This window comes from Bos taurus, chromosome 10 (genome assembly GCF_002263795.3).
Source record: "Bos taurus isolate L1 Dominette 01449 registration number 42190680 breed Hereford chromosome 10, ARS-UCD2.0, whole genome shotgun sequence".
NCBI classification, from domain to species: domain Eukaryota; kingdom Metazoa; phylum Chordata; class Mammalia; order Artiodactyla; family Bovidae; genus Bos; species Bos taurus.
The window spans coordinates 19,393,860-19,416,453 of NC_037337.1; the positions used below are offsets into that span (position 1 = coordinate 19,393,860).

The window sequence follows — 22,594 nt, forward strand, 5'->3', positions numbered from 1 at the left end:
GTTAAATAAATGCCAGGCAAAGCAGAAGCAGATGTTTCTTCATACCCTCATTGCAGACATTGGCAAGTTTTGCATAACAAGTGAATAGCTAAGTCATCCTGCTGTTACTCTTTTATTGATAGTCACTGTTGATGTTATATATTCTTTTTTTTTTATTCTTGCCTTTAAGGGAAAAGAAGCAAAATCTCATTCAGAAAAATGAAGCAGCCATACTTAGGTTTAGAACAGAGACATCAGTTTGCATTTTGACCTGTTCAGTGACTGTCTTCCAGCAAAGAATAGACAATTCTTCAAAATTATACACATTTTGCTAATTAGAAATCTCTTGGAGAATCTCACTGCCATTCATTTTCAGCTAGCATCAGTTATTTTGGGAAAGTGTGTCTGGATATTTCAACTCTTGTTTAAACAGAATGTGGCCTTCCCTCATGGCTCAGTGGTAAAGAATCCTCTTGCCAATGCAGGAGACGTGGATTTGATCCCTGAGTCAGGAAGATCTCCTGGAGAAGGAAATGGCAACCCACTCCAACATTCTTGCTTGGAAAATCCCATGGACAGAGGAGTCTGGTGGGCTGCAGTCCATGGGGTCACAAAAGAGTCAGACATAACTGAGCAACTAAATGACAACTACTATGGTATTTCCTCTGACTCTGCATTTATATAAATAAAAGCAGTTGTTGGACAGTATTAACTGGTTGACTCTGATTAAAATGTTTTCTACTGCCTTTTTTTACGCTTCTGAATCAGTTTAAGTGAAGACTATTACGAAATTGTGATGGAAATTTCTTATCTTTGTTAATCAGGCTTTTCTTCATTCTGTGTAACCAAAGCAAAATACAGAAATAAGTTGCATACTGGGGCCAATATGACTGAACTGTATAGCCTCTGATAAAAAAAAATTTTTTTAAACAGCTTTAGTATTCTAAGACTGTTGATATATTTGTTAAGGATTAGACTGTCATCTTTTTGTTTGTGCATATATTTTCTTGGCTCAAAATTCAAAAAGTACAAAAGATAAAAAAGAAAATTTCCTGCCTTAATATCTTAACTACCTGATTCCCTCCCTCAGAGCTAATCACTACTCTTATTATCTTTATTCTTAGTACTTTTCTCTTAGAAATAGAACCCCCACAATTCTCCTAACCTGATTTTTATCCTCCTTTTAAGATCCTAAATATGATTATTTTATGGATTCCAAAAATAATGCTTCGGTTTAATTGAGAACAGTATATAAGTTGAGTACTTGATTGATTTTTACCTAATATTTTCTTAGCTACACTGTTCTGGGGGACTACAGATACTGGACAGTTGTTTAAGGTGGTTTGTGTAAATAAATTATAATACAGTGACATGTCCAGCAGTAGAATTACAGGAATCAAAAAGGAATGTTTAGTGCTATTTTCTGGAAAGTACCGACAGGTAGAAGTGGGTCTGAAGCTGGGTTTTGAAAAATGAATAGTAACTTAGTTAGGCAAATGGGATTGGAGATGGAATTCCAGACAGAGGAGCAAGAGCAATAGAATGTACAAAAGGTAGAAGCTGTTAATGGTCTAAATTGTTGAATGAACAATTAGGATTGGGAAGTAGTGTGGTCAGAGCTGGACCTAGACAGGTTATGCATTTTGTGAAAGGTTTTAGCATAGTGCTAAATGAGATGGGGCCAGTTGAAACAACTGTAAACTCTTAATATAGGATTAGTGTTGAGAAGTACCACTTTGTTGGCAGTATAGGGAGTAAATGAGAACAGGGTGACATTAGGAAGCAGGGAGAGTAATGAGAAATGTATTATAATCTGGGCAAGAAATACACGATGAGGTTGTGAAAGCAGGAATGGAGAGGTAGGAGAGGTATTCAGGTATTAGGAGGTAGCATCAGTGAGAATTGAATTATTTTATTAGGAGACAAAATAGTTTAGTGGTTAAGACTTTGACATTGTATAGAACTTAGTTCCAGCTATTTTTTTTTTAACCTTTTATCAGCTGTGTGACTTTATATCAATTATATAATTTTAATCAGTTTCTTTTGCTCATCTATTATAATGTAGTTGAAGCTTTAAGCAGTCTGCATTTCACTTTCTGAATTAATAATTCCTTTCCATTCTCCCAGTAAAGCAGGCTTATTTGATGTTCATGGCAAGCTCTCAGCTTGTTAATCTTCCTAGATAAGTAAAACTAAATGAGGAAATTAACCAGTTGCATAGGACTCATCATACTATATGATGCCATTTATATGAAGTGTCCAGAATAGGCAAGTCCTTGGAGACAAAAAACAGGCTGGATGGGGAAAGAGGAAAACAGGGAGTGACTGCTAGTGAGTATGGGGTTTGTTTTGGGGGTGATGAAATGTTCTAAAATTGATGGTTAACACATCTATGTGTCACAACTCTGAATGTAATCAAAACCACTGAATCACATACTTTGAATTTTATGGTGTATGGATTCGAGGTAACAGGAAAACTCCACATCGCTTTAAAAAATACTGTTGATAGTTTTGTTTGTAAGTGTTTTACTTTATCTTAGAAATTGGCCTAAATGGCACTAACACATTGTTTTAAGCCACCCAAGTAATCTAGATGTGGTGTGAGCAAACATTTTTACATAGTCACGAAAGTACACAATAATAAAATGCTGAAATATGACTTTCATTCAATGATTCCCACTAATAAACTCGAATCACACAGGCCTTGGCACTACATTAGAAATTGTTGTGTGTAATAATTGCCATTTTAATATTTCATAGAAAGTCTTTGGATGTGATAGCTTCTTGTGTGTTAAAGAGCAACCTCTATTTGAAGAAATTGTGTGGTGTGATTACAGAAATACCTGCTATATTGGTAACTGCTGATGGTATTAAAAATACTGATTATTTTGCCTTTGGCAATGGTACTATTTCTACTTGAAAGGGAATAACATGGAAGTCAAGAATAGTTTATTTAGTATATGTATGGGAGAGTTGCAGATATGAAGTTTAGGTATTTTACTATAGAATGTAGGTATGTTTTCTGGTTCCTCCCTCACCTGTATATACTTTGATTTTAATTTTTAATCAAGTCTGTCTATCTGGCCTTTGCCGCTGTGGCCCATTGATCTGTCCATCTGTCTGTTACAGTGCATATTGGGTACTTCCAGACGTATGAATTCAGTGATGCAAAGGACAGGAGGGCTGCAGCAGCAAAGGTAGGACAGAATCATTCCAAAGACAAGTTATTAAAGGATTATTAACATATGTATATGTGAGCACATATTGATAGCAGCATCTAGTTATTTAAGGGCATACAATTTATCCTATAAATCGATATGGAAAGCCTGTTCTGACATGACAAATTTGACATATCTGTTTATAAAGGGCACAGTTTTACTGTTTTTTAAGCCAGAAGTTTACTTGGTATTCAGGCAACAAAGTAAATTGATGTTTGCCACTATCTTTTTAAAAATGATGAATAATAGAAATGATTAAATGGAAGATATTTATGATGCTTGCTTGATTCATGAACCTGGTTGATTTTCAGAATCTATGACAACAGAAAATCCCATTTGTAAAACTGGGAGAAGAAGCAGGAAAAATAGATTGATCTGGCCATGCATATATATTTATGTATTAATGTTATATATCTGATCCTATTTTGATGAAAATAATTAAATCCTGGTGGTTCTTTTAACTTATGTAAGGAACCTTAAGGATTTTTACTTAAATATTGGTACCATTTACTCATATTTGTATCCGTTTACTTGCTAAATGATCACACTTGTAATAGCTCTTCCTGGCTTTTTTTGGGTAAATGTTGGATTAAAATGAGAGAGCAACAGCACTTTTATACTTAATCCTAAGAGGTAAATCACAGCCAAGTTATAAGAACTTAGGCAGTACAGTGCAAACATTTGAAGAAAAAGACGTGAAAGGCTTATATATTGTGTAATATGGTAAAGTGTTGGATTGCTTATTTATTACTCTAGTATTGGTTGTAAAGTGAGATTTTATAGGGATAACTGAATGATACAGATATTTGCATCATTTTCTTTGCTGTTGTGCTTCCAAAAGACAGGGGTGGTTTTTCTAGCAGGTAATTATAGTGTTTCTCAAGGCTTCCTGAGTGAAAAGGCAGATAAAAGTTGGCATTTGGATTTCAGTGAAGATTACGAGATGTTCAAAATGACTTTAAAATGAAGATCTTAGATATCGGTAGCGTAAATTCTGGCCCCAAAAGTTAATAGTTATAATAAACTCTCTATGCTATATTGAAGAGATCTAGTATACTGTCACTTGAATGTGAAAATGTATTTTGAAGTGCCGTTTCTTGGTGTACTGTAGTAGAGAGAGATCTTTAATCAGTAGTGTTGAGGTGTTTCGGTGTATTTTAAGATCTTCCCCACACACACCAGGATTTTTTGATCTTAGAAACCTTTTTGGTTAACTTTTTAAAATTTTCATACCTTCTTTCAAATGTTTTTTAGGTATTTCGTGGTGTAAAATAAATCACAAATTATTATCTTTTTGTGTGGCATGAATATTAGTCATGAATCTATAGTTTCTTCAGAATTGTCAGACCTAGTAGTCCAACTCAGTATAAAGAAAAATAGTTCTGAATTTCAGAGACCTAAGTATGTTCTAATGTTGACTGCCACTATTGCCATTTCAAAAGTAACTTCTGCTTTTTGGTTTTCACTTTTTTAAAAATGTATGTTGGTAGCACCTTTACAAAATCTAGTTAATCTATGTCTTTATGAAAAGGAATTCTTAGTAAGGCGGTGAAGAGGAAACTGTTGAACTGTATCTAAATCATTGCTAAGATTTGATTTTTTTAAAGTTGTGCTTGTTTATGCTTTTGTCAATAAACTTTAATCTATAACTGACAACTGTTAAGAATCCTAAAATTTCCATTAGTCTGATAAAATATTATTTGGTTGTTTTAACATTTTTTTTGAATTGCCATTTCATATCCTTTGTGCCTTTTCTTATTGAGTTCTTAATAGGATAGTTTTTGTAGTTCTTTTCTCCCATCTGTAATTTGTGGTTTAAAGTAATACATATGATGACAGATAAAAAACTAAGATAAAATTATATAAAAATGATTTCAGAGAGGGTGCCTGTAAGAGTGCTGAATCTTCAGCTTTCACAAGGAATGTGGTAATATCTAAAATGGAAAGATAGTAACTATATGAGCATAAGCATATTATTTAGGATAAATTTAAAAACAAGGAGAAACAGCTAAAAGAATTGTAAATGGTTGCCTCAAAGGATTGGAAATAAATAGCATCTGGGATATGGCCAAGATGGTTGTTAAGCTTTGAGGTTACCATTACCTTCTAAAACTGTGTACATACTCTAAAAAAAAAATCAAGTGATTCAGTGCAGTCCCATCATTAAAGGTCCACATTTAGTGATACTTCATTCTTTAAAATCCTCTCTGCAGATATATGTAAAAATGTTCTTAGTCCAAGCCTTCATGAAGGAAGATTCCAGTTGTATGTATCACATGGTTCTTATTTAATTCTTAACCGTTGAGCTGTGTATTTTGAGGATAATTAGCAAGAGAATGTACTGGAGATGTACATGACCTGTTACAGCTTACTTGTAAAACTTCCTTTAAATGATACAAGAGTATATATTATATATTTTTGTCTATTTTAGGATCATTTGCATTTATGATCTTTAAAGACATTTACAATCTCTTTATTTTCAAGTAAAATTTTTCATAAAAAAGCATTTGTAAGATGCTTTAAAAATTTGCTTAAAACTTTCACAACTCAAAGTATAAGCCCTATGATTTTCAAATAATCGCACATCTAAAATATTCTACAAAATTTTGTGTACCATATATACATGTATAGGTTATGAATAAGAAGTAATCAGTCAGTTGCTAATCAAAATCCTGTCACTTACCAATAGCTGTTTTGAGTTGCTGTGTTGGGAACAGAAGGATATTGGTTAAAAGAAATCGCTTAAAGCACTAGGTCAGATACTATTTAAAAAAAACAAAACAGTAGTAGCCGGGAATGTGCATGTGTGTGTTTTTCTAAGTGCCTCCACATGGAGAAATAACTACATACAAGACTGCTTAATGAGAACCTACTGTGTAGCATGGAGAACTCCACCCAGTGCTCTGTAGTGATCTAAATGAGAAGAAAATCCAAGAGGACGGATATGTGTATATGTATGGCTGATTCACTTTGCTGTATAGCAGAAATTGACACAGCAGAGTAAAGCAACTATACAGCAATTTGAAAAACCAAGACTTAACAATATTCAGTTTGCGTTGTAGAACTAATTTTTGTGTGCCATCTTTAGATAGTTTGAAGATGGCTGTTAGTGTGAGAAGTGACAGTACATTGAAGTCACTCAGATGTTTTGTTTCTGTGTTTGCTGGAACACTTTTAGTATGTGCCACATAGGTATGGGGAATGCTAATACTTTGGGCTTGACCATTGGAATCCAGAGGAGAGAATATGAGTAGATGACTCAGGGTTGCTAAATAATCTTAATTATTTCTCACAGTTTCAGAGCTATGAAAAAAATATTAAAATAGGATAAGGTGGTTTATATATAATCTTCATTTGTGGTTTAGATTAGCTCCATTATGCCAAGATAGTTTGGAATTGGAGTTACCTGGTTCTTGGCCTTGCCTTTTAGATTTTTTCCCCCTTGTAATGAGAATTTTTAAGATCTGTTCTCCTAGCAGCTTTCAGATATACAATATGAAATTAACTGCAGTCATCATGTTGTACGTTATATCCCTGTGATTTATTTCATTTTTTGAAAACTTCATTCTTTTATTTTTGGTGTCGATGGGTCTTCGTAAGTGTGTGCAAGCTTCCTCTAGTTGGGGTGAGCAGGCTCAGAAGTTGTGGCTCCTGGGCTTAGTTGCTCTGCTGCATGTGGAATCTTCCTGGATCAGGGATTGAATTCATGTCCCCTGCACTGCCAGATGGATTCTTATCCACTGTACCACCAGGGAAATCCTAGTTTTTTCCCTGCTCCTAATGGCAGTTAGGAGACTGAGGTCCACCAAAATCTTGTTTGAATGGGGCCTCATGTAGTGGTGAAGATTTAAAAGAGTTAAAAGATCTAAAAAGTTTTAAAAGAGTTAAAAGATTTAAAAGATTGTTGTGTAACTTGGCTATTGTTCAGCTACATGTGAAACTAGATAGTGCTATTTAAAGTCATGAATTGGTTTTTCTGTTGTAAAAAAGAAGTTTTACATATTGTTTCTACTGTTCATGTAAATAATATCCCTTCCACCCAACCCGTTTGGTTTGCATTTGGATTTTTACAGAAAAATTTAAGTGATTATACACAGTTTAGTATCCTTCCATTTATAGAAACATTTGTCTTATTCTGACTAAACTCTTGACATTCTCTAGAGGTGAAATCTTTGACTCTTCAAATTTGAGATGACGTAGAAGTAATTCCCTTCATAAAATGCCTATACAAGGGCAAGTGAAGAAGAGCAAATTTCAAATTTGAAATGTTATTGATGGGTGGTTGGCTGGGTGCATTCAGTAACAACTTTTGGTACATCAAGATTAAGTTTATAGTTCAGATGCTTACCTCAGAAAACTTTCAAGTAAAGTATCATGGATCTACAGAATTAAAATAGTTAGTCAAAACTTGTTAGTGTTAAATTTTTTAAAAATAATATCAAAGGGTAGTGAGTAGAGTATGAACTTCTTACTGAAATAATCTCCAGGAAGCACTTCAGTGGAAAAGTATCTCAAGAACATTACCCTCAACATTCCTGCACACCCCCCGCCTTTTTTTTTACCTTCCTTCTCCTGATAGTTGCTTAGAAGTAAATATTCAAAATTGGAAACTTTGAGGATTAGTGTTGTAAATTTTTTTCCTATTTATATAGTGTTTAAGCCATCTGAGAATTCTGTGATGGTCTTCCTCATCCTCCTAATCTCCGTAATTAGGAGGATGGAGTAGAAAGCCAAAAACTTTATTTCTAAGACTGTTTTGCATTTAGGGTTTTTTAGATGTGAAATAGTTGCTGCCAGTTATTTAATAGATACATATTTGAGAGGTGTGAAGGAAGTTCATCTTTCTTCCCTTTTCTGCCCCCCATTCCTCCCTGCTGCTTTTTTCTGGGTTGTGAAAATTTGATATTTTTCTGCAGTAGCAGAAATGCAGCATCGCATTATCCATTCTTCACCTTTCTATGTTATCAAGAGGCATTTGTAGCAGAGGCGGTAGGGAGGCTCTTGTGTGTGCATCCCCTTGTTTCATGGTTATCTGGAGGCAGTTGTTGTGGTGACTCTTTGATCCCTTGGATCACAGTTAGCTGCCATTCTTGAATTTAGTAGCTCTGTTGGTAGCTCAGTCAATAAAGAATCTGCCTGCAATGCTGGAAACCCAGCTTCAATCCCTGGGTTTGGAAGATCCCTTGGAGAAGGACATGGCAAGCCATTCCAGTATCCTTGCTTGGAGAATCTTGTGGACTCAGGAGCCTGGTGGGCTACAGTCTGTAGGGTCCCAAAGAGTCAGACAGCAGTGAAGCAACTGAGCACACACTTGCACGTTGCTGGCTTAAGGGCAGAGAGTCCCTTGTGCTTCAGTTGTCTCGTGTTCTGGTGTCATTCTTGGAGATGGTCATAGCCTTACAGCCCCATTCTTCCAGTCCTTGCAACTATTAAGTACCCAGTTGCTCTTATTAACTCTCCCTTTCCTCAAAATACCTAGTGCTTTCTCTTCTGGCACCTAACCCTGATTGATGAAAGTCAAGAGTGTCTTTTGGTGACAGGATCCTACTCTTTAATTTTGTATATCGTACAGTGTGAGCTTTTGATACCTAGAGAATTTATTGTATGTATTTATTGTATGTCATTAACTGTTAATTGTATTGCAGTCTTTTATTGACTCTTGGTATAAAGTTCTCAGCATTCTTACATACTTTTAAAGGGAAGATGTTTATACCTGAATTATACATGATAATTTCTTAGAAGGAAATCAGGTATTTAATTAAATCTGAGAATTTGGAAATGAAACTTTTTACAGTTAGTGTGACCAGCTCAGAATGTTGCTTCCTTACATAGTTTGTACCAGTGCTTCTCAAATTTTAATGTGCATACAATGTGGATTGGGATTTAGGATTCTGCATTCCTAACTAATTCTTGAGTGATTATGATTTTGTGGGACGCATTTTTGAAGTACTGGGTTGGCCAAAAAATTTGGATTGGTTCTGTAAATCAAGGGACATGTTATCACCCTATTCCTAAACCAGTCCCTGGGGATATAATTCTTAGGGATAGTTTTCTAAACTTTTAAAATTGCACATTCAGTATGTCATAGAAATTTACTTAAAAAAAAAAAACAACCCCACAAAAATGGAATATTGTGCATTGCTCAGAAACTTGCTTTTTTCAGTCAGTGGTATCTCAGTAATATCCTTCCATTATAGTGTTCACAGGTCTATTTTGTTTTTTAAATTGCTGCATAATATTTTAAGTATGGATATAGCATAATTTATAGGCAGTCTTTTGGGAGAATGTAGGTTATCTTTGCTTTATTGCTGTTACAAATAACGTGCATGTCTACTTTCTTATTCTTACCCTTTTACACTTGAAGATTTCTTTTGGGTAGGTTCCTAAAAGTAAAATTTCTAGATGCATTTTAAGTTTTGATCAGTTCTGCTAAACTGTTGTTACAGAGGTTTTAAGAGAGTTGTCATCTCACTAACATGTTGTGGGCCGTTTCCCCACATCTTTGTTTCCAAATATTATAATTTTTTTTTTAAGATCTTGGCCATTGTGCTAAATTAAAAACAGCCTGTACCTATATTACGGAGAAGGCGATGGCACCCCACTCCACTACTCTTGCCTGGAAAATCCCATGGACGGAGGAGCCTGGTGGGCTGCAGTCTATGGGATCGCAGAGTTGGACACGACTGAGCGACTTCACTTTCACTTTCCACTTTCATGCATTGGAGAAGGAAATGGCAACCCACTCCAGTGTTCTTGCCTGGAGAATCCCAGGGACGGGGGAGCCTGGTGGGCTGCCATCTGTGGGGTCGCACAGAGTTGGACACGACTGAAGCGACTTAGCAGCAGCAGCAGCAGCAGCAGTACCTGTATTAAGGAGATCAAATATTTCCTTTTGGGCCAGTTATATTCTTTGAATTCATAAACTGCCTATTTTTGTTGGATTATTTGTCTTTTATGGACATACGTGTTTATTTACCTTTTATTGTAGGTGTTGCAAATATTTCTATACAGAAGTTTTTGTACTTTATGGCTTTTGGGTTCCTATATTGCTTTAAAAGGCACATTAATAGCTTGTAAAAATTTAAATTGGCAGTAGCTGTCTTAAGGACATCTGACTCTTTGCTACCTCATGGACTGTAGCCTACCAGGCTCCTCAGTCCATGGGATTTTTCAGTCAAGAGTACTGGAATGGGTTGCCATTTCTTTCTCCAGGGGATCTTCCCGACCCAGGGATCGAACCCAGGTCTACTGCATCGCAGGCAGACACTTCACCGTTTGAGCCACCCGGGAAGCCCTCTTAAGGAGGTCAGATTAAGGTGAATAGAAACATAGAAGCATGAGCCCATTCTCGTGTAGGAAAATTGTCAGACTGAGTTTTGAAATGGAATCTACAACCTGTTCTATTTTAGATCAAATTTTGAGAGAAAGCTAGCCTTTGTGGGGTCTTTTCTGTGTATGATAATTGGGTTATTATTTTTTTTAATTTTTTTGTTGTTTCATCTTAGACTGCTGTTTTATATTATAAAACCCTTTCATCTAATATTTAGCTTTCCCCTAAAATAAGGATTATCTATTGAGACTTTTCAAAAATAGTTGCTTCTCCATAGTACTAATCCTAGGAATGGCATTCAATAGCTTGGTTGATCTGCCAGGAAATTCTGTCATACTCTAGAGTGTGGGCATGTCTGCATGTATGCATACATCTAGAACTGTGGTTCTCCACCTTGGCTGCATGTTGGAATGCCAGGAAGCTTTCAGTAAATGGTAATGCCAAGATTTTTCCCTTTTGCACCCAGTCCCCTCCTCCACCTCTCCTCCCTTACTTTGCTTCTGATGTATTTAGCCTTGGATGTGGCTTGCACATCAGTTTTTTAAAGTGCTTCATATTCTAATGGACTACCATAGTTGAGGACCATTTGATCAAAGAATAGAGGATGATAGTGCATAAAGTCAGCTGGGACAGTTGTCATATGAGACCCACTTTTTAAAGATCCAGAAATGGAACTTTGGACATACTTTTAAAGCAAGCGCTACTGCTATAACTGTAGAATGTAATTTTCTTCAAATTACTGAAACACTAAGCCACTGTGTTCATATGGGACACAGTGTTCATAAGTTCATACACTTCAGAGCCCTCATAGTGGGAAATTGTTCAGGGTATTAATCCCTAATTCTGGCTGCATACTACTCTTGTCTGGGGGAACTGCAGGTTATATTATAGTTGGATGAAAAGTACACGTGTCCATTTCCCATTCCAGACAGTTGAAACCACATTGCTGGTGCTCAAGTCATGTATTGATATTTTTACATTTCCAGAGGAGATCCTAATATGTAGCCAGAATGGGGAAACCATTGTTTTAGAGCTTGTAACTAGAGATCATGTGAAATTTTGGATTGCCTTATTGTCCTAAAGGTTAAGTATATTGCTGCAAGTATTAATTTTCTAATTATGGTGATTTTGCTCATTAACTGATTTTGTTTGGCTTGTTTGTATCTTCTTATTTTTTTTTTAAGAAACACCAATAAAAATTGGTGCTTTTGAACTGTGGTGTTGGAGAAGACTCTTGAGAGTCCCTTGGACAGCAAGGAGGTCCAACCAGTTCACCCTAAAAGAGATCAGTCCTGAGTATTCATTGGAAGGACTGATGTTGAAGCTGAAACTCTAATACTTTGGCCACCTGATGCGAAGAGCTGACTCATTTGAAAAGACCCTGATGCTGAGAAAGATTGAAGGCAGGAGGAGAGGGGGACGACAGAGGATGAGATGGTTGGGTGGCATCACTGACTCAATGGACATGAGCTTGGGTAAACTCCGGGAGTTGGTGAGGGACAGGGAGGCCTGGTGTGCTGCAGTCCATGGGGTCGCAAAGAGTTGGACACGACTGAGGGAGTGAACTGAACTGAGTGACCACCAAGTCTATCCACGTTGCTGCAAATGTCAAAAATTCATTCCTTTTGTGCCTGAGTAATATTCCATTGCATGTATATACACCACATCTGCATCCATTCTTCTGTTGATGGATGCTTAGGTTGCTTCCATATCTTGCCAGTTTCACACACTGCTACTGTGACCATTGCAGTGCATGTATGTTTTTGAATTAGTGGGTATAAAAATACCCAGGAGTGTGATTGATGGGTTGTAAGGTATCATTGCACTTTTAATAGAATTCCATTATGGGTACTCTAGTACAAGTTAATTACTTTTATAATTTATTTATATTTTAAATTTATATTTGAATTTGCATACACTAAATTTATACTTTTCAGTTCAGTCTCTCAGTCCTGTCCAACTCTTTGGGACCCCATGGATTGTAGCAGTCCTGGCTTCCCTGTCCATCACCATCAAGTTGGTGATGCCATCCAGCTGTCTCATCCTCTGTCATTCCCTTCTCCTGCCCTCAATCTTTCCCAGCATCAGGGTCTTTTCCAATGAGTCAGTTCTTCACAACAGGTGGCCAAAGTATTGGAGGTTTAGCTTCAGTCCTTCCAATGAATATTCAGGACTGATTTCCTTTAGGATTGACTGATTTGTTCTCCTTGAAGTCCAAAGGACTCTCAAGAGTCTTCTCCAACACCACAGTTCAAAAGCATCAATTCTTAGGCACTCAGCTTTCTTTATGGTCCAACTCTCACATCTGTACATGACTACCAGAAAAACCATAGCTTTGACTAGAGGGACATTTGTTGGTAAAGTAATGTCTCTGCTTTTTAATATGCTGTCCAGGTTGGTCATAACTTTTCCAAGGAGCAAGCTTCTTTTAATTTCATGGCTGCAGTCACCATCTGCAGTGATTTTGGAGCCCAAGAAAATAAAGTCTCACTGTTTGCATTGTTTCCCATCAATTTGCCAGAAAATGATGGGACCAGATGCCATGGTCTTAGTTTTTTTGAATGTTGAGTTTTAAGCCAGCTTTTTCACTCTCATCTTTCACTTTCAGCAAGAGGCTCTTAGTTTCTCTTAGCTTTCTGCCATAAGGGTGGTATCATCTGGATATCTGAGGTTATTGATATAAGACAATGTACATCCTTGACGTACTCCTTTCTCAGTTTGGAACCAGTCCATTGTCCCATGTCCGGTTCTAATTCTTGCTTCTTGAGCTGCATACAGATTTTTCAGGAGGCAAGTAGAGTGGTCTGGTATTCCCATCTCTTAAAGAAATTTCCAGTTTGTTGTAATCCACGCAGTTAAAGGCTTTGGCATAGTCACTTTTAGATATATAATTCCATGAGTTTTGACAAATGCCTAGAGAATATAAATTCCATCTCAGCCAGCTTATAGAACAGTTCCATTATTACCCTCTAAAAGGCTCCATTCTTATATCCTGTTTGTCCAAATCATACCACCCCCCAACCGCTGGCAACTAGAAGATTTGTATACCATCTCTGTATTTTGCCTTTTCTACCTTGTCATAAAAATGGAATCTTGCAATAATGTGTAGCCATTTGAGTATAGCTCCTTTCACTTAGAATTTGCATTTGAGATTCATCTGTACTGTTGTAACAATAGTTCTTTGTTGATGAGTAGTATTCCATCCAGTGGATGTACCACCATTTGTTTATACATTCCCTAGTTGTAAAACGTTTAGAGTGTTCTCAGTTTTTACCAGGTATGAATAAAGCTATTATATACGTGTGTGTGTGTGTGTGTGTTTGTATGTATATATATAAATCTGGAGAGGAAATGGCAACCCACTCCAATACTTGCCTGGAAAATCCTGTGGACAGAGGGGCCTCGCAGGCTGTAGACTGTGGGTCGCATAGGGTTGGACACGACTGAGCGACTGTCACACACACACACAGACATCTTCATACAGGATTTTGGGTGAACATACGTTTTTGTTTCACTTGGGTAAATTCCCAATAGTCAGATTTTGGGGTTAAATATTATGTTTAGCTTTATAAGAAACTGAAACTTTTCCTGGTGGGCTGTATTTTTGGCTGTGCTGGGTCTTAGTTGCAGCATGCAGGATTTTCTAGTTGCGGCATGTGAATGAACTCGTAGTTGTTGCATGTGGGATCTAGTTCCCTCATCAGGGATTGGACCTGGGTCCCCTGCATTAGGAGTGCAGAGTCTTAGCCACTGGACCAGCAGAGCAGTCCCTTGTTTAGCCCTTGCTTGCATTCCGTTCATGTTTACTACAGCTTTTGGTTTCATTTATTTTCTCTTGTTTTTCTGTCTTCAGTTTTATTGACTTCTTTTTATTAATTCTTCTGCTTGTGTGAGGTGTAGTTTGTGCTTTAAAAAAAAATTTTTATCTTTCTTCATTTCTAATGTAAGCATTTAACACAATGAATTTCTTCCTAAACAGCATTAGCTACATTTCACAAATTTTGATGTTTTGTATTTTCATAGTCCTCAGTTCAAGATGTTTTCTAATTTTCTTCAAGACTTCCTTGTTGACCCTTGGATTACTTAATAGAAGATGGTTTATTTTCTGAATCGTCTGTTCAGTGGATTACTGAGAGAGGAGTTTTGAAATCTCTAAGTATAATTGGGTGGATTTGTCTGTTTTGCTTTCATTTCTGTCAGTTTTTGCCTCATTTATTTTGGGACTTTATTGTTAGGTGCATGTTTTCTTGGTAACTTGACCTTTCCACTGAGATTTCTCTTTATCACTGGTAAACTTTCTTGTTTTGAAGTTTACTTTGTCTGAGAAAAACAGCTGCTGCAGCTTGTGCTTGATTTGTGTTTTGCATAATACATCTTTTTAAAAAATTTTTATTTTTAGTCTCTGTATATCATTATATTGGAAAATGGGTTGTTATATAAACAATATATAGTTTTGCCTTAAAAAAAATTAAACTTTCTGTCTCTTTTATTTTCATTTAGCAGCACAAAGATTTCTTTTTTTAATTAAAGCATAATTGACATACGACATCAGTTTCAGGTATATAACATAATAATTTGGTATTTGTGTAGTTATCTCTGTCTTTTGTGGATTGCCGGTAAAGTGTCTGCCTACAATGCAGGAGGCCTGGGTTCAATCCCTGGGTCAGGAAGATTCTCTGGAGAAGGAAATGGCAACCCACTCCAGAACTCTTGCCTGGAGAATCCCATGGACAGAGGAGCATAGTAGACTCCTACAGCCCATGGGGTTGCAAAGAGTTGGACACGACTGAGCGACTTCACTCTCTCTCTCTCTCTCTCTGTCTTTTAAGTGTTGTTTTTTTGTTTTTGTTTTTTCCCCATTTTTAACATTTAATGTAATTATTGATGTGGTTGAATTTGGTGGTTTAAATTATTTTTCTCTTTTGTCCTCCTTTTCTGCTTTCTTTTGGATTGAAATTTTAAAAATATTCGACTTTATATATGTATTGGTGCTTTTATCTCTCTCTTTTTAAGTTGTTCCTCTAGGCGTTATATACAAATATTTCACTTCACAGTCTACTTAGAGTTAATATTTTCCCACTTCAAGTGAAACATAGAAACCTTATAGCTATATAGATAATGTTTGTATCTGTCCTTTTGTATTGTAGTTGTCATACATGTTACATCGGTATACATTTAACCTTTCCCCTCACCATAACATGTTATAAATTTTGGTTTCAGCAGTACTGCATATTTTCAGAAACATAAGAGGAGAAAAATAGACTATGATATTTACTCATTTACCATTTCTGTTGCTCTTCCTTCTTTGCTGAAATTCTAGGTTACCCTCTGCTACCATTCCCTTTCTATTTGGAGAACTTCTTTAGCAGTTCCTTTAGAGCAGGTCTGCTGGCAGTGAGTTCTCTTGGTTTTCTTCTGTCTGAGAATATCCTTTGCTTCAATCCTGAACTATACTTTTCATTGAATATAGAATTTTAGGCTGGTAGCTTTTGATATTATCCCACAGGGCCCCAAGACTTCATACACACCCATACACACACTCACTCACTCACTCACTCTTGTTATTGACATATCTTTGAGTTCACTGACTGCTCTCTCATCTCCTCTGTGCTCTTGAGCCCATCCAGTGATCTTAGAGTTTTTTAGTCCTAAAATTTTCCATTTGGTTCTTCTTCTTTTGAGCTTCTGTCCTAAGAATTTCTTTCATTCACTTTAAGGTGTTCACCCTTACCTAATGCGTCATATTTTTAACAGCTGCTTCAAAAGTCTTTGATAATTCTAATATCTGGGTCATCTTGGGGTCAGACTCAAGTAATTGTCTTCTCCCTTGATAGTTGATCAGATTTTTGTTATTCTTAATTTGTTTCTGTAGTTCTGTATTCTCTCCTGCATGTGAGATTCTGTGTCTTCTTAAAATCGTTTTAAAAATGCTGCTGCTGCTGCTAAGTCGCTTCAGTTGTATCCAACTCTGTGCGACCCCGTAGACGGAAGCCCACCAGATTCCCCCATTCCTGGGATTCTCCAGGCAAGAACACTGGAGTGGGTTGCCATTTCCTTTTCCAATTCAAAAATGCTAAGGATCTTTTATTTGTTTTAGTAAACAAGTCAACCCAGTTAGGTTCTACCCAGAGTTCTTTCTCACCTTATGTACAGGTTGATTCCATTAGCTGTTCAGTTTTCTAAATCTTTGCTATGTTCACTTTGCCCCTCCCATTCCCACTAGGTTGATCTAGGATTTGGGCAGTGGTTTATATCATAGTTCTGTTCTGAAAACTTCCTATTCTTCTTTGGCTGTTCCACACATGTATTGCTTGCATTTGAGCCTAGGACTTGGTTCATCATAGAAGTTGGTTCATCATAGAATTAGGAATCTGCTTCTGCATCTCTCTCCTTACAGTGAGTTCCTCTGTCTCCCAGGGGACCTTTTCTTTATTCCTCTAGCTGAATGTATGGAGTTCTCTCAGTTTCGGTTTTCTGCCTGTCATGCCTTGAGGTGAAGTGGCAAGAGATAAAAAGAAAATAATAAGGATTCTCGCACACTTTTCACAACAGAGTTCTTCCTTGTTCCTCTGTTCAGAGCAGTGGGTTTTCCCTGGTAGTTTTCTGTGGTCTGCAGTAATGTATTTTCATGGCTGGGACTGGTCTCAGGCCAAGGCTGGGAGAAATAAATAAAGGAAAATGAAAAGTATTCTCTCTGACTTCTTCAGGGGCATTTGCCCTAGTACTCTGACCAAGAAGGTGCGCTTGGCTCAGTTTTTACCGAGCATGCCTATTACACAGTTTTGCCTATTTGGCCCACCCTTGTGTCCAAGCAGGAAATAAAGGAGATAAAACAAACAGGATACTCATTACCATCTTATTTGTTGTTCTTCCCTGTTCTCCCCAATCTACCTGCTGTTATTTGTCAGAGGACTCTTGTTGGTTGTATTTTGTGCAGAGTTTTTAGTTGTAATTGGTGGGAGGGAGATGCCAGGACCAAAAGTCAGATTGCTCTGTTTTTAAATAAAAATAACCATGATTAATGTGTAACTTTTATTTGACTAAAGGTACCCATTTTTAAGTGTATAGTTTGAGTTTTGATAAAGATTTTCCCTCATCATTACCAACCATCACATTTTTCAGTCCCTCAAATGCCCTTGTGCCTTATAGCTTTCTGTCACCCCCTCCTCATCCTGCCTTGAATTACCCTGTTTTGGAGGATATAAAAGATATTTAAACATATGTAAGTAATATTTTTAATAGTCCTTTGCATTCTCCCACATAGAATAAATGAAGGAATATTAGATCCAGATTGTCCTAGGCTAGAATTTCCAACTATTGTACTTAATTAGAGGTATGATGGAGAAGGCGATGGCACCCCACTCCAGTACTCTTGCCTGGAAAATCCCATGGACGGAGGAGTCTGGTGGGCTGCAGTCCATGGGGTCGAAAAAAGTCGGGCACGACTGAGCGACTTCCCTTTCACTTTTCCCTTTCATGCATTGGAGAAGGAAATGGCAACCCACTCCAGTGTTCTTGCCTGGAGAATCCCAGGGACGAGGGAGCCTGGTGGGCTGCCGGCTGTGGGGTTGCACAGAGTCGGACACGACTGAAGCGACTTAGCAGCAGCAGAGGTATGATATTGGATAGTTTTTGTATACGCCTGGAGCCTAGTCTTAGTTCTCTCATATTTAAAATGGGAAGTAGGAATGTTTCCCTTACAGAGAGCTTTGAGGATTAAATGGGGCATATAAAGTACTGTGTTGTATATGTGTGCTCAGTCTCTTAAGTCATATCTGACTGTTTTTGACCCTGTGGACTGTAGCCCACCAGGCTTCTCTGTCCCTGAGATTTTCTAGGCAAGAATACTGGAATGGGTTGCCATTTCCTCTCCAGGGGTTCTTCCCTACCCAGGGATCGAACCCACATCTCTTATGTCTCCTGCATTGGCCGGCAGATTCTTTACCACTGGCACCAACTGGGAAGTTCTTACACAGGGTCTGGAATATAGTAGATGTACAATAAACGTTATTTTTCCATCACCTTTCCTTATATTCAATGCACATAAATGACTTGAGCCAGCTGCACTGAGATAGTGATCCAAATATATTTATTTAGTATTGTGAAATATTCTCTTCCCTGAAGTGTAGATCACTGGTAGAATATAGCTATTTTGGCATTATGATGTGGTTTAGCCAAATTTTCCAGTAGTATCCTTCTGGGGAAAATTTTCTGGCATGTACCTCAATAAAGTATTATTATTTTTTTAGGTCTTTATTGAATTTGTTACAGAATTGCTTCTGTTTTGTTTTTTGGCTTTTTGGCCAAGAGGCACGTGGAATCTTAGGATGGAACCTGCATCCACTGCATTGGAAAGCGAAGTCTTAACCATTGTACAGCCAGGGAACTCCGTGTAATTTGGTTTGTTGGCCCTGAGGCCTGTGGTATCTTAGCTCCCCAGCCAGGAATTGAACTTGCTTCCCCAGCACTGGAAGGTGAAGTCTTAACCACTGGACTGCCAGGGAGGTCCCTCTGTACACTACTAAACACACACTTAAACCTACACAGAAACTTTTGAACAGCCAAAACCAGAAAGATTGCCATGTTTTCTTCATCCTGGAGGACCACTGGTCTAATGTTCTGAATCCCTTTGTCAACAAGCACATTTGGGGGTGGAACCTAGGAATCTGTTTTTTAACAGAACATTCCATAGATATTTTTGAAGAATCAATAAAACAGGTTTGGAAACTCTGGATGAGACCAGTTTATGATGTGGGATCTCAAACACAGAAAAGGCACTTAGCAACATTAGGTCAAAGAAGGCATTTCCCCACCTCTCCCATATTTCTGTTTGCAAGTTGAGACTTAACAGTTCCTGAAAAATTTTCCCCAGTGGCAGAGAATGTATAGTGTTTTGGATGTCCCAAAGTTATAGTTGCAAAATCCCAATGAGTACTACTAAATTTTCCCAATTGATGGGATTATTGCTCTTATTTTAAATATGACTGAATTACTATTTCAGTTACAGGCAAGTGAAAGTTGCTCAGTCCTTTCTAATGGAAATCAGAATTGTGGCTTCCATTAAGAAAAAATGAAAGTCACTCGGTTGTGTCCGACTCTTTGTGACGCCATGGACTATACGGTCCATGGAATTCTCCAGGCTAGAATACTGAAGTGAGTAGCTGTTCCCTTCTCCAAGGGATCTTTCCAACCCAGGGATTGAACCCAGATCCTCCCGCATTGCAGGTGGATTCTTTACCAGCTGAGTCACAAGGGAAGCCCACAATCCTATTGTAAAAGAGCTGGATATGTGATAATATCTGTATTCTGTACAAATATTATAATTTAGGGTGAGCTAATAGGTTTCTTTTCACCTATTCTTATAGACTGACAGTGTTTTTCTCAAATGGTGTGTTGAAGGAAGATTCTTAAGTCTGAGTCTAAGAAGTAAGGAATACCTAGATGAATTAGCAAAATGTGCTTGGAGCAGAGGGTTGGGACTTACCATATCTGCATCTTTGGCTTTTTTGCCAAAGGTGAGTCGGACACAGCTTAGCAACTAAACAACAGCAGCAATGTGGATGTCTATGAATTTTTGTGACAAATGATATTACTAAGAATAATTGATAGGGATTTCTTTCATGACATTTTTATACAGGATTGCTTTTAAACTAAATCAGTAGATGTGTGTTATTAATTGAGCCATCTCCAACTCTTTGCGACCCCATGGACTGCAGCTCGCCATGCTCCTCTGTTCATGGAATTCTCCAGGCAAGAATACTGAAGTGGGTTGCCATTCCCTTCTCCAGGGCATCTTGCAGATCCAGGGATCAAACCCAGGTCTCCTGCACTGCAGGTGGATTCTTTGCCGTCTGAGCCACCAGGGAAGCCCAAACACTTACTGTGCCCGGGACATTGCTGTCTAACCATGGTTTATATGCAGAGACCATTTTTGAAATGTTACTTGATATAATAAAATCATGCATTAAGTACAGATGAGCAGACTCAGGTTTGAATTTCACTTTTGGCATTGTAACTAGCTTTAGTGTCTGAATAAGTTGGGCTTCCTTCATCTCCTGGGCCCCATCATCTTACTGAGGTAAAACTCTGTTCACTAGTTTCATGGCAAGCGGGAGGCTCTTTGACATCACTGCATGATGATGGGGCACTAAACTTTGGACTCTGTGGTTTCCTGTGAGAAATGAAATGGTGGTTACAGATGATGCTCTATAAATTATTTCATAGTACAGGTATTTTGTCTTTTTCATTAAGTATGGGACTTTTGAATTAAAAATGGTTTGGACTGATTAGAGCTATTCAGTACATAAGATATTAGAAACTTTATTGATTTACAATGTGTTGATCTGGCAGTCTGTTAAATCTAATTGCAAAAAAGTTCACTTTATTAGTGCCTGATTTAATACAGTAGTTTTTCATTTAATTTCTTCTTGGCTTATTGTGAATTCTGCTTTAGAATCTCATAGAAGCGTGACATTGGTGTGACAAACTATTTGTAAATAGTCTTGATCTTAAAATTTTGTATTTTCTTAGGGGAATAAAGAAATACCTTAGGAAAGGTAATTTGGGTGGGGTGTTATAGAAGAGTAAATTCAACCTAAAAAATTCACTAAATGTCAGTAAGTGCTATTACCTTAAAATGACTTTTTTCCCCCCCTTCTTTAGAATCCAGCAACTATCACAAGAATACTCCTTAGCCACTTCAATTGGGATAAAGAGAAGCTAATGGAAAGGTAAGGAACTATATTGTGAGCTTTATACTTAGAAGTAATTATGGAAAGCCTGTTGAACTGAATTTATGAGACACAAGTAAGGGATTGATTTATATACTTACCAAACTCGTGTATGAGTAGTATTTGCTTTGATATATTCCCATGTATGAGTAGTATTTGCTTTGATATATTCCCCATCTGTAAGTTTTGCAATAAACCTAGTGTTAAGGGAACTCAGGCTTGTTTCTTCTTTTACTTTGGAGGTGAGGTGTGGTGACTCTGCCTCAATATCTTCTATAATACATCCCCTTGAGTACTGAGAACTAAAAGTAGGTGTTTTTTTGTTTTTTAAGGACTTGATACAGCCTTAGAACACATGAATAAGATCTTCCTTTAATTACTTAAAACTTTCTTCCCCATAAACTTTTAAATCTACTGTAGGCACAATAATGACATTTCTTCAGTAAATATAAAGAAGTTGCTCAGGGTATCCTTACCAGCAAAACAGCTGTTTGGAGTGATTCTCTGGTTTCAGTGCAGGACTAAATCCCATTGGGCATTTTCTCGCTGGAAATGTTTCTGGTTCTAAAGGCAAGAAATTACAAGGACTGGAGAATGATAGTAATACTGCCGTCTTGATCTTTTTGTCTTTCTTAGATTAGAAATTTGAAGCACTTGGTAATAGGATGAGAGCCGTTATTTATTCTATCAGTCTAAAATTAGCAGTTCTAATTTTAAATGATTTTAAAATTGCATACAGTTTTTGTTACAACCTGAGAATCCAAGTATTATGAGAAATAAATGGAAAATATTTCCTGTGTGACTTTAAAATCAAAAACGCTTTGCAAAACAGATGTTAATTAATACCAAGAATATTATGAAGTTTCTCACATCTTGCACCCCGATACAATTTAATAGTAACAACAATAATTGTTAATTATTGAGCCCTCTGTGCCAGGCATTATTTCATTTTATCTTGGTGATAGCTTTATGGAGCTACAAATTATTATCCCCACTTAATAGTTGTAGAACCTAAGACTTAGAGCTTGATATATTTGTATGAGTTTTGTAACACAAGGAGTTAGCACTTAAACTCAGATTTGTTGGACTCCAAAGCTTATGTTCTTAGACACATACTGTAGAACTTTCCCAGGTGCTTGAAGAATAAAATGCTCCTTGACTAGTGTGGTGGTTTTTTTTCCCCCCTATTTTTGTATGGATCTGACCTTTTTTGAAAAAAATCAGTGGTACTTTTAATTTTGGTCAAGTTTGTTTTCAAACTTACTTTATGACACCTCTGTTAGGAAAAAGGTAGGTTTCATTGTTTACATCTGATACTCCTCTGCTGAACTAGACTT

General features: G+C 37.1%; 1 protein-coding gene across 2 annotated transcripts in view; it reads left to right on the forward strand.

Annotated features, from left to right (window-relative positions):
- ARIH1 (ariadne RBR E3 ubiquitin protein ligase 1) overlaps nucleotides 1-22,594 on the forward strand; it is a 108,029-nt gene that overhangs the window by 26,535 nt on the left and 58,900 nt on the right. The window contains exons 2-3 of one of the 2 annotated variants that reach the window (XM_005211286.4): nucleotides 3,109-3,176; nucleotides 21,190-21,257. In XM_005211286.4, coding sequence (XP_005211343.1) covers nucleotides 3,109-3,176; nucleotides 21,190-21,257 — 136 coding nt within the window. The remainder of the gene's footprint in view (nucleotides 1-3,108; nucleotides 3,177-21,189; nucleotides 21,258-22,594) is intronic. The other variant, NM_001081714.2, reaches the window with a different exon arrangement.